Raw genomic sequence first — 17,533 nt, forward strand, 5'->3', positions numbered from 1 at the left:
GGCAACCTGATCATGTCAGGGATTGCATCAAGGCTGAGGTGCAAAAGATGTTGGAGCTTGGAGTGATTGAGCCATCAGAGAGCCCATGGGCCAGCCCAGTAGTCCTGGTGCCAAAACCTCATACCCAAGATGGTAAGAGAGAAATGAGGTTTTGCGTGGATTACAGGGGTCTCAATGCTGTCACTAGGACAGATGCTCACCCCATTCCAAGAGCAGATGAGCTCATTGACAGATTGGCTTCTGCCCAGTTTCTGAGCACATTTGATCTGACAGCTGGCTACTGGCAAATCAGACTAGCTGAGGAGTCAAAAGCCAAAACAGCATTCTCTACCCCTAGTGGACATTATCAGTTTGTGGTAATGCCCTTTGGTTTGAAGAATGCACCTGCCACTTTTCAAAGGTTGGTGAACCAAGTCCTTACTGGGTTGGATGACTTTTGTGCAGCTTATCTGGATGATATTGCTGTCTTTAGCTCCACCTGGGAGGATCACCTGATCCACCTGAAGAAAGTTTTGGAGGCCCTGCAAAAGGCAGGCCTAACTATCAAGGCCACAAAGTGCCAGATAGGGCAGAGTAAGGTTGTATACCTGGGCCACCTAGTAGGTGGAGGCCAGGTTCAGCCACTGGAAAGCAAAATCCAGGCCATACAGGACTGGGCTCCTCCAGTTACCCAGACACAAGTCAGAGCCTTCTTGGGCCTGACTGGGTATTACAGGAAGTTTGTGAAAAACTATGGGTCTATAGTGACACCATTAAATGACTTGACATCCAAGAAGATGCCAAAAAAGGTTCAGTGGACAGTTAGCTGTCAGAAGGCATTTGAAGACCTGAAGAAGGCCATGTGCTCTGCACCTATCCTAAAGAGTCCTGACTACTCCAAACAGTTCATTGTTCAGACAGATGCTTCTGAGTTGGGGGTGGGAGCTGTACTCTCACAACTTAATCAAGATGGTCAAGACCAGCCAATTGCTTTCATTAGCAGGAGGCTAACCCCAAGAGAAAAACGTTGGTCAGCCATTGAGAGGGAGGCCTTTGCTGTGGTTTGGGCATTAAAGAAGTTGAGGTCCTACTTGTTTGGAACTCACTTCCTGGTGCAAACAGACCATAAGCCCCTCTTATGGCTTAATCAGATGAAGGGTGAAAATCCCAAACTGCTCAGGTGGTCCATTTCCCTACAGGGGATGGACTTTACAGTGGAGCACCGCCCAGGGACTGACCATGGTAATGCAGATGGTCTCTCCAGGTACTTCCACTTAGAACATGAAGACTTATCTGGTCAAGGTTAGTTTAATGTCCCTGCGTTTGGGGGGGGGTTGTGTAGGAGAGTAGGGTCTGCTATCCTATGGTCACCCCAAATTTTTGCTTTTTGCTTCACTGGTTTTCGACTACTGAGGCTGTGGGCCTGCTGATCAGACCCCCAGCCTGCTGTTCTCTCACTAAATTAATGACACATGTGCTATAGGCACATACCAATTGGAAATGGACTCCTTGTCAGCCCCTGTAGAATGCACTATAGGTGCACAGGGCACAGGAGCCACTAAGGCCTACCAGGGGCTGCAGCATATCTTTTGCCACCCCTGGCTGGTTCTTAAATTGGCACAACTGGCTGATCACTCAGCTGGGGTAAGGTGGTGTACACACCCCTTGCTTAGATATAGTATACCTATGTCTAAACCTATATCTGGACACATGTAAACCTGTGAGCCACTCCTATAGACAGGCCTCACCAATCCTGGAGGCTGGGTGCATGGTTTTTATGTGAGATGGAGCTCTAGCATGAGCTGAGCCTGTCTGCAGCCGTCGGGAACAAATCCCTAAGCTGTTTCAGGATAATGCCATACCATATACTATTAAGTGCCTTATAATCCTCGCGGTTATTTAGCAACTCTGGTTTGGCTTTATCAAAACATGTCGTGTAAGGTGTCATACGCTTTGGAATACCATCCCCTCGCCAGTTCTGGCGACGGGGATGGCATTCCACCCCTCTAGAGGGGTAAGACATGTTACTTCACTTTAATGCGGTTGATTTCTCCAAAGGCCTTAAGATCCACAAAATGGATGCCTCTGCCACAGACAAATGTCTGGACCCCTGGAGCTGACCGAAACCCAGTCAAGGGGGTCCTGGACAAAGGGTTTCCTGTCACAGGAGGGTGTCACCGCCCTCCAGACAGGAGATAGTGTATTGTAGCAGGGAGGTTTGAAAGAAACCAGACACTGCCTGGGGCGCACAAGGCTGCCCCTTGCATAATCCGGCCAAACCGGTTCTGGGGCACTCCAGCCCTCGTGCCAGGGCGGCCTGGATCAAAGGAAGGGGGTGTATCCACCCACTTCCTGGGTCCCACCCATAGGAGGGGACCTAGCAGGTAATCACGCCCACCAGATTCGAATAAGAGTGGGAGCAGTGCCAATGCACATCAGATTTCCTGGAAGAAACATTTGAAACGATATTCTGGACCCTTCGCCCTCCATCTCAACGTGGAAGCCCGAAGAATCTCCCTTGTGGTCAAGGAGTGACCACCCTGCAGCAGCAGGCACCATCCAGCCCTCGACGTCTACTTAGTTGCAGTTCCCGCCGGAACTCGAGCGACTGAGATCGACGAGATCAAGCCTGCCCAGCTTCTAACAGCCCGATCCACCGTCCATGCAAAGCTGAGACCCGTGGAGGCGACCGGAAGCGTGGGGCACGCCATCTTGAAGTGACCACGAGACGCTGACCGTGCAGCCCACGAGTGACCCTCGAAGCTGTACACCGGGGTTTGAGAAGCCCCCACCCTGAGCTACTCCTGAGCCGAAGTTCAGCCCTCCACACTCGACGAGTGCTGCGTGGGGCCCTTTGGCACGATTTGGCTCAACGCGTTGGCCCGGTCACTTGCCAGCTGGCTTGTGGTCCCTGTGCCGACGAACTACAAAAGAAGACTCGTGATTCTGGTTGCTCCAGATCCACACCAGCTCCCCTGAAAGGGAGCCCCGACTCTGACCTTCCTGGTCCGAGTGAGACGCCATCTTCCAATCCCGCGTGGATTGCTCTTACCAAGGCTTGTTTGCTCCAAACCGGAAGCCGACTGCACCGACGGTGAGAGCCTGCGTGGGACAGATCGTGACCTGCTCCTGGACGTCGCAGATGCCCCAGAGCCCACGTGACAGCGAAGAGAAGCGCCTCGACGACCACCTGATTGCGCCCGACATTGCCTGGTTCCGTCCTGGTTCCACCCTGGTCACTGCTGAGTGACCCAGACTCTGTCCCCTCTGCTTTCAGGTACTCTACAACTTGAGTCCACCCTTGGACTCCACCGGACACTTCGTCTTCACCCTGCCTGCAGCCCTTTCAGCTTCAAGCACCAAGAGCCTGCGTGTCAAAACCCGACGCCACTTCGACCCTGTGCACCCACTTCCTGTGGGTGAGGTAACTTTGCTCCGCCGGTGTTCCCACACTGGTGCACACCTCTAGGGTCTGTGTGTTAAGTTTTGTTCCTCTAGGTTCAGCGGAAGTGTCCTTAAACTTTAACTATTTGACTTTTACGCACCATTGGTTAACATTGGTGCATGCGTGCGCTTTCCGCACCTCTCCCGAATCCCGAGGGCCATTCCCGACTTCAGCATTGCTTGTCCTGACTGCTCCCAGCGATTCCCTAGGCCCTAGGTCTAAACACTGCTCGAGTGGCCTCTCTTATACCACTTGTTTAGTATATGGTTTGAGTGGCCCCCTGCCCTCATCCATAATTGTGCAACTTTGTATGTTTAAACAGTGCTTTTGATTTAACGCTTGTGCCCCTTTATTCATAAAGAATACTGGGGATTGTTTTTAGTAATAAACACATATATTTTTATAATATATACTTGTGTGGTGTCCTTTCATTTGGTATTACAGGATTGTATGTGGTAAAACAGCTCGCTTAACACGACCTCTTAAGTTAAGCCTTTAGGCTGCTTAGTCCATGCTACCACTAGGATAGCTTGTCTAATAAGGTTGACTTACAACCAGACACCATAAGGGGATTGTTTGGTCAGGTAGTAGGTGGTTCCAGAATTGGAAACATCCCCTACCAGGCCAACTTCTCACAGTAGCTTTGTGATTACTCTGGTTTGAGCATTAAGAAATAGCCCATTGCAATAGTCCAGGGATGCAAGGACAAGGGCAGTTACTAGTGTCTTAATGGCAGAATCAGGGAGAAAAGGACGTATCTTCCTGATCATTTTTAATTTCAGGTGTGCCGTAGACACTGTTTTATTAGCATGGTCCAGGAAGATAAGACCGTCATCAAAGATGACTCCGAGGTTCCTGACCTTGGTGGTAGGAGTAGGAGGGGTACCAAAGGTTTCAGGCCACCAACTGGTTGGCCAGGCTGGTGACAGGGGACCAAAAATGAGTACCTCGGTCTTTTCTGAATTTAACTTTAGGCAGTTGGTAGCCATCCATTTGCCTATGTCTAGGAGCCCCTTCTTAAATTTATCGGCTATTTGTTCTCCGTTCCCTTTGATTGCCAACACTAGTTGGGTATCGTCGGCATAGGAAGTTAGGCTCATCCCATGTGCCTTGATGGTATTGGCAAGGTCCGACACATAGATGTTAAAAAGTGTCGGACTCAGGGATGAGCCTTGAGGAACTCCACAGGGGGCGGAGAGTTGGGCCGATTGAAAGGGACCTAGAATGACAGCCTGTGTTCTTTTGTCAAGGAAGGACGCAATTAGGTCTTTGGCAGTGTGGCCGATGCCACATCCCTGGACACGGTCGACCAAGGTGTTGTGGTCGACCGTGTCGAAGGCCGCCGATAAATCTAGCAGAACCAGTATGGCAGTGCCACCCTGGTCCCTGATTACCCTGATGTCGTCGGCGGCTTTGATCAGGGCTGTTTCTGTGCCATGATGTTTCCTGAACCCAAACTGCGTGCTGTCAAGGAGCTGGTGTTTTTCGATAAATTCAGAAATCTGGATGTTCATGATTTTTTCAGTCACCTTTGCCATGAAAGGGAGGCTAGCAATGGGACGATAGTTTTTTAGCTCACTTTTGTCTAGGGAAGGTTTTTTTAACAGGGGTTTTAGTAAGGTGTTTTTGAGGAGATCAGGGTAATTGCCTGACAAAAGAATCAAATTGCAGACCTGCGTGATTGCCGGTATGATAGAGTCCATGACCGGTCGAAGTACAGAGAGAGGGCAGGGGTCCAGAGAAGATCCTGATTTGATGGTGGATAATATATTTTTTATTTGGTCTGGGGTGACTGGTTGAAAAGTGAGAAACCTATTAGCAGGGGGAATAGTGGGTGTAGTTACAATTTGAGGTGATTTGGTGGAGAAAGCCTGGTAAATATCATCTACTTTAGTGAAGAAAAAGGAAGCAAGAGAGTCACACATAAGTTGCGACGGAGGGGGGGTAAGGTCGGGGGAATTCCCTGATAGTGCTTTGGTGATTTGGAAAAGTTGTTTACTGGAGTTCTTAGCTCTCTCAATTTGGTCACTGTAATATTGTTTTTTGGCTTTTGCTATCATGACTTTGTAAAGTGCCAGGGCTTCCTTGTAGACTAGTCTACTGGCTGTGTCGTAGTCTTTTCTCCAATTTCGTTCCTTGCTACGATTAATCTGTTTTTGTGCCCTTAGTTGTTCGTTATACCAGGGGGCAGAAGGTTTAGATCTATTTTTGGAGTGTTCTTTGGAGGGAGCAGATTGATCCGTGGCCTGGCTCAACCAGTCGTAGAGTTGCTGGAGAGCTAAGTTAGGGTCCGAGGCAAACGCGGGACGGGTTTGTTCCAATATAAGTTGCCCGTGTTTAACCCCGTGTTAAACTGATCCCCACACACAGCCCTCACCCTGTGTTACACTGATCCCTACACACAGCCCTCACCCCGTGTTACACTGATCCCCACACACAGCCCTCTCTGTGTTACACTGATCCCCACACACAGCCCTCACCCCGTGTTACACTGATCCCCACACACAGCCCTCTCTGTGTTACACTGATCCCCACACACAGCCCTCACCCCGTGTCACTGATCCTCACACACAGCCCTCACCCCATGTTACACTGATCCCCACACACAGCCCTCACCCCGTGTTACACTGATCCCCACACACAGCCCTCACCCTGTGTTACACTGATCCCCACACACAGCCCTCACCCTGTTACACTGATGCCCACACACAGCCCTCACCCCGTGTTACACTGATCCCCACACACAGCCCTCACCCCGTGTTACACTGATCCCCACACACAGCCCTCACCCAGTGTTACACTGATCCCCACACACAGCCCTCCCTGTGTTACACTGATCCCACACACAGCCCTCACCCCGTGTTACACTGATCCCCACACACAGCCCTCACCCCGTGTTACACTGATCCCCACACACAGCCCTCACCCCGTGTTACACTGATCCCCACACACAGCCTTCACCCTGTGTTACACTGATCCCCACACACAGCCCTCACCCGGTGTTACACTGATCCCCACACACAGCCCTCACCCCGTGTTACACTGATCCCCACACACAGCCCTCACCCCGTGTTACACTGATCCCCACACGCAGCCCTCACCCTGTGTTACACTGATCCCCGCACAGCCCTCACCCCGTGTTAAACTGATCCCCACACACAACCCTCACCCCGTGTTACACTGATCCCCACACACAGCCCTCACCCCGTGTTACACTGATCCCCACACACAGCCCTCACCCCGTGTTAAACTGATCCCCACACACAACCCTCACCCTGTGTTACACTGATCCCCACACACAGCCCTCACCCTGTGTTACACTGATCCCCGCACACAGCCCTCACCCTGTGTTACACTGATCCCCACACACAGCCCTCACCCCGTGTTACACTGATCCCCACACACAGCCCTCACCCCGTGTTACACGGATCCCCACACACAGCCCTCACCCATTTTACACTGATCCCCACACACAGCCCTCACCCCGTGTTACACTGATCCCCACACACAGCCCTCACCCCGTGTTACACGGATCCCCACACACAGCCCTCACCCTGTGTTACACTGATCCCCACACACAGCCCTCACCCTGTGTTACACTGATCCCCACACACAGCCTCACCCTGTGTTACACTGATCCCCACACACAGCCCTCACCCATGTTACACTGATCCCCACACAGCCCTCACCCCGTGTTACACTGATCCCCACAAAGCCCTCACCCTGTGTTACACTGATCCTCACACACAGCCCTCACCCCGTGTTACACTGATCCTCACACACAGCCCTCACCCCGTGTTACACTGATCCCCACACACAGCCCTCACCCCGGGTTACACTGATCCCCACACACAGCCCTCACCCTGTGTTACACTGATCCCCACACACAGACCTCACCCTGTGTTACACTGATCCCCACACACAGCCCTCACCCCGTGTTACACTGATCCTCACACACAGCCCTCACCCCGTGTTACACTGATCTCCACACACAGCCCTCACCCCGTGTTACACTGATCCCCACACACAGCCCTCTCTGTGTTACACTGATCCCCACACACAGCCCTCACCCCGTGTTACACTGATCCCCACACACAGCCCTCTCTGTGTTACACTGATCCCCACACACAGCCCTCACCCCGTGTCACTGATCCTCACACACAGCCCTCACCCCATGTTACACTGATCCCCACACACAGCCCTCACCCCGTGTTACACTGATCCCCACACACAGCCCTCACCCTGTGTTACACTGATCCCCACACACAGCCCTCACCCTGTTACACTGATGCCCACACACAGCCCTCACCCCGTGTTACACTGATCCCCACACACAGCCCTCACCCCGTGTTACACTGATCCCCACACACAGCCCTCACCCTGTGTTACACTGATCCCCACACACAGCCCTCACCCAGTGTTACACTGATCCCCACACACAGCCCTCCCTGTGTTACACTGATCCCACACACAGCCCTCACCCCGTGTTACACTGATCCCCACACACAGCCCTCACCCCGTGTTACACTGATCCCCACACACAGCCCTCACCCCGTGTTACACTGATCCCCACACACAGCCTTCACCCTGTGTTACACTGATCCCCACACACAGCCCTCACCCGGTGTTACACTGATCCCCACACACAGCCCTCACCCCGTGTTACACTGATCCCCACACACAGCCCTCACCCCGTGTTACACTGATCCCCACACGCAGCCCTCACCCTGTGTTACACTGATCCCCGCACAGCCCTCGTCCCGTGTTAAACTGATCCCCACACACAACCCTCACCCCGTGTTACACTGATCCCCACACACAACCCTCACCCCGTGTTACACTGATCCCCACACACAGCCCTCACCCCGTGTTACACTGATCCCCACACACAGCCCTCACCCCGTGTTACACTGATCCCCACACACAGCCCTCACCCATGTTACACTGATCCCTACACACAGCCCTCACCCTGTGTTACACTGATCCCCACACACAGGCCTCACCCCGTGTTACACTGATCCCCACACACAGCCCTCACCCCGTGTTACACTGATCCCCACACACAGCCCTCACCCCGTGTTACACTGATCCCCACACACAGCCCTCACCCCGTGTTACACTGATCCCCACACAGCCCTCACCCTGTGTTACACTGATCCCCACACACAGGCCTCACCCCGTGTTACACTGATCCCCACACACAGGCCTCACCCCGTGTTACACTGATCCCCACACACATCCCTCACCCCGTGTTACACTGATCCCCACACACAGCCCTCACCCCGTGTTACACTGATCCCCACACACAGCCCTCACCCCGTGTTACACTGATCCCCACACACAGCCCTCACCCAGTGTTACACTGATCCCCACACACAGCCCTCCCTGTGTTACACTGATCCCCACACACAGCCCTTACCCTGTGTTACACTGATCCCTACACACAGCCCTCAGCCTGTGTTACACTGATCCCCACACACAGCCCTCACCCTGTGTTACACTGATCCCCACACACAGCCCTTACCCTGTGTTACACTGATCCCTACACACAGCCCTCAGCCTGTGTTACACTGATCCCCACACACATCCCTCACCCCGTGTTACACTGATCCCCACACACAGCCCTCACCCCGTGTTACACTGATCCCCACACACAGCCCTCACCCTGTGTTACACTGATCCCCGCACACAGCCCTCACCCTGTGTTACACTGATCCCCACACACAGCCCTCACCCCGTGTTACACTGATCCCCACACACAGCCCTCACCCCGTGTTACACGGATCCCCACACACAGCCCTCACCCATGTTACACTGATCCCCACACACAGCCCTCACCCCGTGTTACACTGATCCCCACACACAGCCCTCACCCCGTGTTACACGGATCCCCACACACAGCCCTCACCCTGTGTTACACTGATCCCCACACACAGCCCTCACCCTGTGTTACACTGATCCCCACACACAGCCTCACCCTGTGTTACACTGATCCCCACACACAGCCCTCACCCATGTTACACTGATCCCCACACAGCCCTCACCCCGTGTTACACTGATCCCCACAAAGCCCTCACCCTGTGTTACACTGATCCTCACACACAGCCCTCACCCCGTGTTACACTGATCCTCACACACAGCCCTCACCCCGTGTTACACTGATCCCCACACACAGCCCTCACCCCGTGTTACACTGATCCCCACACACAGCCCTCACCCTGTGTTACACTGATCCCCACACACAGACCTCACCCTGTGTTACACTGATCCCCACACACAGCCCTCACCCCGTGTTACACTGATCCTCACACACAGCCCTCACCCCGTGTTACACTGATCTCCACACACAGCCCTCACCCCGTGTTACACTGATCCCCACACACAGCCCTCTCTGTGTTACACTGATCCCCACACACAGCCCTCACCCCATGTTACACTGATCCCCACACACAGCCCTCTCTGTGTTACACTGATCCCCACACACAGCCCTCACCCCGTGTCACTGATCCTCACACACAGCCCTCACCCCATGTTACACTGATCCCCACACACAGCCCTCACCCCGTGTTACACTGATCCCCACACACAGCCCTCACCCTGTGTTACACTGATCCCCACACACAGCCCTCACCCTGTTACACTGATGCCCACACACAGCCCTCACCCCGTGTTACACTGATCCCCACACACAGCCCTCACCCCGTGTTACACTGATCCCCACACACAGCCCTCACCCTGTGTTACACTGATCCCCACACACAGCCCTCACCCAGTGTTACACTGATCCCCACACACAGCCCTCCCTGTGTTACACTGATCCCACACACAGCCCTCACCCCATGTTACACTGATCCCCACACACAGCCCTCACCCCGTGTTACACTGATCCCCACACACAGCCCTCACCCCGTGTTACACTGATCCCCACACACAGCCTTCACCCTGTGTTACACTGATCCCCACACACAGCCCTCACCCGGTGTTACACTGATCCCCACACACAGCCCTCACCCCGTGTTACACTGATCCCCACACACAGCCCTCACCCCGTGTTACACTGATCCCCACACGCAGCCCTCACCCTGTGTTACACTGATCCCCGCACAGCCCTCATCCCGTGTTAAACATATCCCCACACACAACCCTCACCCCGTGTTACACTGATCCCCACACACAACCCTCACCCCGTGTTACACTGATCCCCACACACAGCCCTCACCCCGTGTTACACTGATCCCCACACACAGCCCTCACCCCGTGTTACACTGATCCCCACACACAGCCCTCACCCATGTTACACTGATCCCTACACACAGCCCTCACCCTGTGTTACACTGATCCCCACACACAGGCCTCACCCCGTGTTACACTGATCCCCACACACAGCCCTCACCCCGTGTTACACTGATCCCCACACACAGCCCTCACCCCGTGTTACACTGATCCCCACACACAGCCCTCACCCCGTGTTACACTGATCCCCACACACAGCCCTCACCCCGTGTTACACTGATCCCCACACAGCCCTCACCCCGTGTTACACTGATCCCCACACACAGGCCTCACCCCGTGTTACACTGATCCCCACACACAGGCCTCACCCCGTGTTACACTGATCCCCACACACAGCCCTCACCCCGTGTTACACTGATCCCCACACACAGCCCTCACCCCGTGTTACACTGATCCCCACACACAGCCCTCACCCCGTGTTACACTGATCCCCACACACAGCCCTCACCCCGTTACACTGATCCCCACACACAGCCCTCACCTCGTGTTACACTGATCCCCACACACAGCCCTCACCCCGTGTTACACTGATCCCCACACACAGCCCTCACCTGTGTTACACTGATCCCCACACACAGCCCTCACCCCGTGTTACACTGATCCCCACACACAGCCCTCACCCCGTGTTACACTGATCCCCACACACAACCCTCACCCCGTGTTACACTGATCCCCACACACAGCCCTACCCCGTGTTACACTGATCCCCACACACAGCCCTACCCCGTGTTACACTGATCCCCACACACAGCCCTCACCCCGTGTTACACTGATCCCCACACACAACCCCCACCCTGTGTTACACTGATCCCCACACACAACCCCCACCCTGTGTTACACTGATCCCCACACACAGCCCTCACCTCGTGTTACACTGATCCCCACACACAGCCCTCACCCCGTGTTACACTGATCCCCACACACAGCCCTCACCCCGTGTTACACTGATCCCCACACACAGCCCTCACCTGTGTTACACTGATCCCCACACACAGCCCTCACCCCGTGTTACACTGATCCCCACACACAGCCCTCACCCCGTGTTACACTGATCCCCACACACAGCCCTCACCCCGTGTTACACTGATCCCCTCACACAGCCCTCACCCCGTGTTACACTGATCACCACACACAGCCCTCACCCCGTGTTACACTGATCCCCACACACAGCCCTCACCCCGTGTTACACTGATCCCCACACACAGCCCTCACCCCGTGTTACATTGATCCCCACACACAGCCCTCACCCCGTGTTACACTGATCCCCACACACAGCCCTCACCCCGTGTTACACTGATCCCCACACACAGCCCTCACCCCGTGTTACACTGATCCCCACACACAGCCCTCACCCGTGTTACACTGATCCCCACACACAGCCCTCACCCCGTGTTACACTGATCCCCACACACAGCCCTCACCCTGTGTTACACTGATCCTCACACACAGATCTCATCCCATCTTACACTGATCCCCACACACAGCCTCACCCTGTCTTACACTGATCCCCACACACCCCAGTGGAGCCCCCCTCCCTATTCCCTCCCCCCACCCACGATGTATCCCCCCCCCCCCCTCAGGTCACTGACCTGCCCGGGCCGGCTGCAGCAAGAGCCCCCCCAGGAGCAGGAGGAGGGGGGCACAGCAGGTCATGATGAGGGGGGCACAGTGACGTCACCGAGGGGTCAATAACCACAGCCTGGAGGTGAGGACGAGCTCCGGTGAGAACTTCACACGATCTGAGCTCAGCCCCCCAGGGCTCAGAGGGAGAGGGGGGCCCACCAATCAGAAGGCAGAACAGCAGCGCGTCATCACTCTCCAGGTAGAGCCTCGCTGCGAGGAGCTAGATGGAGCAAGGAAAAGTGAAAGTGAAAGTAAAGAGACAGAAGTTTCGTTGTCTTTTTTTCTAGTTCCCCTCTGATCATTTACCCAGTGCTTAAGCCCCCTCGCCTGTCCTTCTTGCAGACCATTGTGAAGAGTCTACACAGCGATTTCACCCCCCCCCCCTTGTGTTATTCCTTCCTCCAGTTTTGACCCTCTCTCTCTCTCTCTCTCTGTATCGCTCTTTGTGATGGGCGCTGTCTGTGCTCAGACTCTGAAGTGCCTCGAAGCACTCGCTGTTATTATTGGCTGGGAGAGGGTGCGCCATTACAGGCAGAGCTGCCGACTTTGTCCTGTGGAATCATGTTCGGAATCCCGGCGTCCACTCCGCACCCTGTGATTCTGGACAGATCACTTCACCTCCCTTGTCTGTGACATGAAAGTGACTCATTGTAATGTGACCGGTGCTCCCGTAAAGCGCTTCCTTTGGGTCGGTTTCGCGCTATATGCGAACTGCAAAATACATGAGTTTCTGCTTTCTCTTCCCTCAGCTCTGTTAGTGCTTAGAAGCCTGAGTCATTACTGATGTAAGTGTCTGGAAACCCCCTCCCCGCTCTGGTGACAGCACTGTGAGGATGAATGTTTTCCGCTTCCCCTGCGGTGCTCTAGCGCCACCCAGCGGACGGATAGCGCCTCTGTGACTGGAGAGGGGCTGATTTCCCAGAAACGGAGGCTTTGAGGCGTTGGGGGGGGGGGGGGGGGGGGGGAGGAGGGAACCTCTGATGAGAACTTCACAGAGCTCAGCCCGACCCAAGACTTGGAGACTGAGGGAGAACCAACCAATCAGAAGGCAGAACTGCAGCGCGTCATCACTCTCCAGGTAGAGCCTCACTGCGAGGAGCTAAACTGAGTAAAAGTTCAGAGGAGCCGAAGTGTCATTCCTGTCCTGATCCTCTGTCAGTGCTTAGAAGCCCTCGTGGCCCTGCCTCAATCAGTGATTTGTAAAGCGCGCTACTCACCCTTGAGGGTCTCAAGGGGGGGAGGGGCAGAGGGCGGGGAGTCGTGCAGCATCGCGAGGCTACATCTTACCCAAAGAGCCAGGCTTGAGTCTCTTTCTGAAGGCATTCAGAGTAGTGGAAAGTCTGATGCTGAGCGGGAGGTCATTCCAGGTTTTCGCTGCAATGTACGAGTAGGCTCTTCCACCCGTTCTGGCTCTGCGGTTGCGGCGAATGGCCAAGGTGAGGTCAGTAGGGACGAGGGTTCTCTTGGGTGCGTAGACGGAGACTCTATCGTTGAGGTGCTGGGATCTGATGTTGTAGTGGGATTTGTAGGTGTGGGTGAGTAGCTTGAAGGTCACTCTCTTTTCGACGGGGAGCCAGTGGAGGTCTCGTAGGCGCTGGGTAATGTGGTCCTGTCGCGGGATGCCAAGGACGAGTCTGGCGGCGGAGTTTTGATTGGTCTGGAGTTTTCGGAGTAGGGGCTTGTTGATTCCGGCGTAGAGGGCATTCCCGTAGTCCAGTCTGCTGGTAAGAGTGCACGGGTGACGGTCTTTCTGGACTCGGTGGGGGGGATCCATTTGAAGGTCTTGCGGAGGGTATTGAAGCTTGCGGAGTAGACCTCGTTGACCTGTCTGGTCATGCTGAGGGATGAGTCGAGTATGATGCCGAGGTTATGGGCGTGGTCCGTCGGAGTGGGGGGGTTGCCGAGGGCGGTGGGTCACCATGTGTTGTCCCCGGAGGATGGGGTGGGCCCAGGATGAGGACTGTGAGAAGTTGGCCTGGCATATGCTGTCCTCTAGTTATAGTGGACACCTTGCACCAGTCCAAACAACCCTTATTGATGATAGGTTAAGACAACCTTTATAGAAAGCTATCCTAGTGGTAGCTATGGGAGCAGCCTTTAGGCTAAGTCTTGGAGGAACGTAAAGCAGCTTGTTTTACCAGTCTATAATCTTGTGAATGACCAAATTTAAGGAGAACCACACCAGGTGTATATATAAAATATATGTATTTCTACTAAACACATCCCACTAGTCTCTTTATGAGGCTAGAGGCAAAAGTACATCCAGTAAACTCAATAGCATACAGTAAATAAGCACTGTGAGAAGTTGGCCTGGTAGGGGATGTTTCCAATTCTGGAACCACCTACTACCTGACCAAACAATCCCTTATGGTGTCTGGTTGTAAGTCAACCTTATTAGACAAGCTATCCTAGGGGTAGCATGGACTAAGCAGCCTAAAGGCTTAACTTAAGAGGTCGTGTTAAGCGAGCTGTTTTACCACATACAATCCTGTAATACCAAATGAAAGGACACCACACAAGTATATATTATAAAAATATATGTGTTTATTACTAAAAACAATCCCCAGTATTCTTTATGAATAAAGGGGCACAAGCGTTAAATCAAAAGCACTGTTTAAACATACAAGTTGCACAATTATGGATGAGGGCGGGTGGCCACTCAAACCATATACTAAACAAGTGGTATAAAAATTTTTGCTTTTGGCTTCACTGGTTTTCGACTACTGAGGCTGTGGGCCTGCTAATCAGACCCCCAGCCTGCTGTTCTCTCACTAAATTAATGACACATGTGCCATAGGCACATACCAATTGGAAATGGACTCCTTGTCAGCCCCTGTAGAATGCACTATAGGTGCCCAGGGCATAGGGGCCACCAAGGCCTACCAGGGGCTGCAGCATATCTTTTGCCACCCCTGGCGGGTTCTTAAATTGACACAACTGGCTGATCACTCAGCTGGGGTAAGGTGGTGTAAACACCCCTTGCTTAGGTATAGTATATCTATATCTAAACCTATATCTGGACACATGTAAACCTGTGAGCCACTCCTATAGTAGGCCTCATCAATCCTGGAGGCTGAGTGCGTGGTTTTATGTGAGATGGAGCTCTAGCATGAGCTGAGCCTGTCTGCAGCTGTCGGGAACAAATCCCTAAGCTGTTTCAGGATAATGCCATACCATATACTATTAAGTGCCTTATAATCCTCGCGGTTATTTAGCAACTTTGGTTTGGCTTTATCAAAACATGTCGTGTAAGGTGTCATACGATTTGGAATACCATCCCCTCGCCAGTTCTGGCGACGGGGATGGCATTCCCCCCCTCTAGAGGGGTAAGACATGTTCCTTTACTAAATGCGGTTAATTTCTCCAAAGACCTTAAGATCCACAAAATGGATGCCTCTGCCACAGACAAATGTCTGGACCCCTGCAGTTGACCGAAACTCAGCAGATGGGGCCTGGACAAAGGGTTTCCTGTCACAGGAGGGTGTCACCACCCTCCAGACAGGAGATAGTGTATTGTAGCAGGGAGGTTTGAAAGAAACCAGACACTGCCTGGGGCGCACAAGGCTGCCCCTTGCATAATCCGGCCAAACCGGTTCTGGGGCACTCCAGCCCTCGTGCCAGGGCGGCCTGGATCAAAGGAAGGGGGTGTAACCACCCACTTCCTGGGTCCCACCCATAGGAGGGGACCTAGCAGGTAATCACGCCCCCCAGATTGGAATAAGAGTGGGAGCAGTGCCAATGCACATCAGATTTCCTGGAAGAAACATTTGAAACGCATTTCTGGACCCTTCGCCCTCCATCTCATCGTGGAAGCCCGAAGAATCTCCCTTGTGGTCAAGGAGTGACCACCCTGCAGCAGCAGGCACCATCCAGCCCTCGACGTCTACTTAGTTGCAGTTCCCGCCGGAACTCGAGCGACTGAGACCGACGAGATCAATCTTGCCTGCCTTCCAACAGCCCGATCCACAGTCCCTGCAGAGCTGAGACCCGTGGAGGCGACCGGAAGCGTGGGGCACGCCATCTTGAATTGACCACGAGACGCTGACCGTGCAGCCCACGAGTGACCCTCGAAGCTGTGCACCGGGGTTTGAGAAGCCCCCACCCTGAGCTGCTCCTGAGCCGAAGTTCAGCCCTCCACACTCAACGAGTGCTGCGTGGGGCCCTTTGGCTCTATTTGGCTCAACGCGTTGGCCCGGTCACTTGCCAGCTGGCTAGTGGTCCCTGTGCCGACGAAACTACAAAGAAGACTCGTGAATCTGGTTGCTCCAGATCCACACCAGCTCCCCTGAAAAGGAGCCCCGACTCTGACCTTCCTGGTCCGAGTGAGAAGCCATCTTCCAATCCCGCGCGGATTGCTCTTGCCAAGGCTTGTTTGCTCCAAACTTGAAGCCGACTGCACCGACGGTGAGAGCCTGCGTGGGACAGATCGTGACCTGCTCCTGGATATCGCAGATGCCCCAGAGCCCACGTGACAGCGGAGAGAAGCTCCTCGACGACCACCTGATTGCGCCCGACATTGCCTGGTTCCGTCCTGGTTCCACCCTGGTCACTGCTGAGTGACCCAGACTCTGTCCCCTCTGCTTTCAGGTACTCTACAACTTGAGTCCACCCTTGGACTCCACCGGACACTTCATCTTTAACCCGCCTGCAGCCCTTTCAGCTTCAAGCACCAAGAGCCTGCGTGTCAAAACCCGACGCCACTTCGACCCTGTGCACCCACTTCCTGTGGGTGAGGTAACTTTGCTCCGCCGGTGTTCCCACACTGGTGCACACCTCTAGGGTCTGTGTGTTAAGTTTTGTTCCTCTAGGTTCAGCGGAAGTGTCCTTAAACTTTAACTCTATGACTTTTACGCACCATTGGTTAACATTGGTGCATGCGTGCGCTTTCCGCACAGCTCCCGAATCCCGAGGGCCATTCCCGACTTCAGCATTGCTTGTCCTGACTGCTCCCAGCGATTCCCTAGGCCCTAGGCCTAACCACTGTTCGAGTGGCCTCTCTTATACCACTTGTTTAGTATATGGTTTGAGTGGCCACCCGCCCTCATCCATAATTGTGCAACTTGTATGTTTAAACAGTGCTTTTGATTTAACGCTTGTGCCCCTTTATTCATAAAGAATACTGGGGATTGTTTTTAGTAATAAACACATATATTTTTATAATATATACTTGTGTGGTGTCCTTTCATTTGGTAT

General features: G+C 53.7%; 1 protein-coding gene across 1 annotated transcript in view; it reads right to left on the reverse strand.

Moving 5' to 3' along the window:
- Positions 1-12,466, reverse strand: part of LOC144754041 (H-2 class I histocompatibility antigen, Q10 alpha chain-like) — a 131,631-nt gene extending 119,165 nt beyond the window's left edge. Inside the window, exon 1 of the mRNA XM_078641553.1 lies at positions 12,307-12,466. Within this exon, the coding sequence (XP_078497679.1) occupies positions 12,307-12,370 (64 nt within the window). The 5' untranslated portion in view covers positions 12,371-12,466. The remainder of the gene's footprint in view (positions 1-12,306) is intronic.
- Positions 12,467-17,533: the final 5,067 nt, after the last annotated feature.

Source organism: Lissotriton helveticus, chromosome 5_1 (genome assembly GCF_964261635.1).
Source record: "Lissotriton helveticus chromosome 5_1, aLisHel1.1, whole genome shotgun sequence".
NCBI lineage: Eukaryota > Metazoa > Chordata > Amphibia > Caudata > Salamandridae > Lissotriton > Lissotriton helveticus.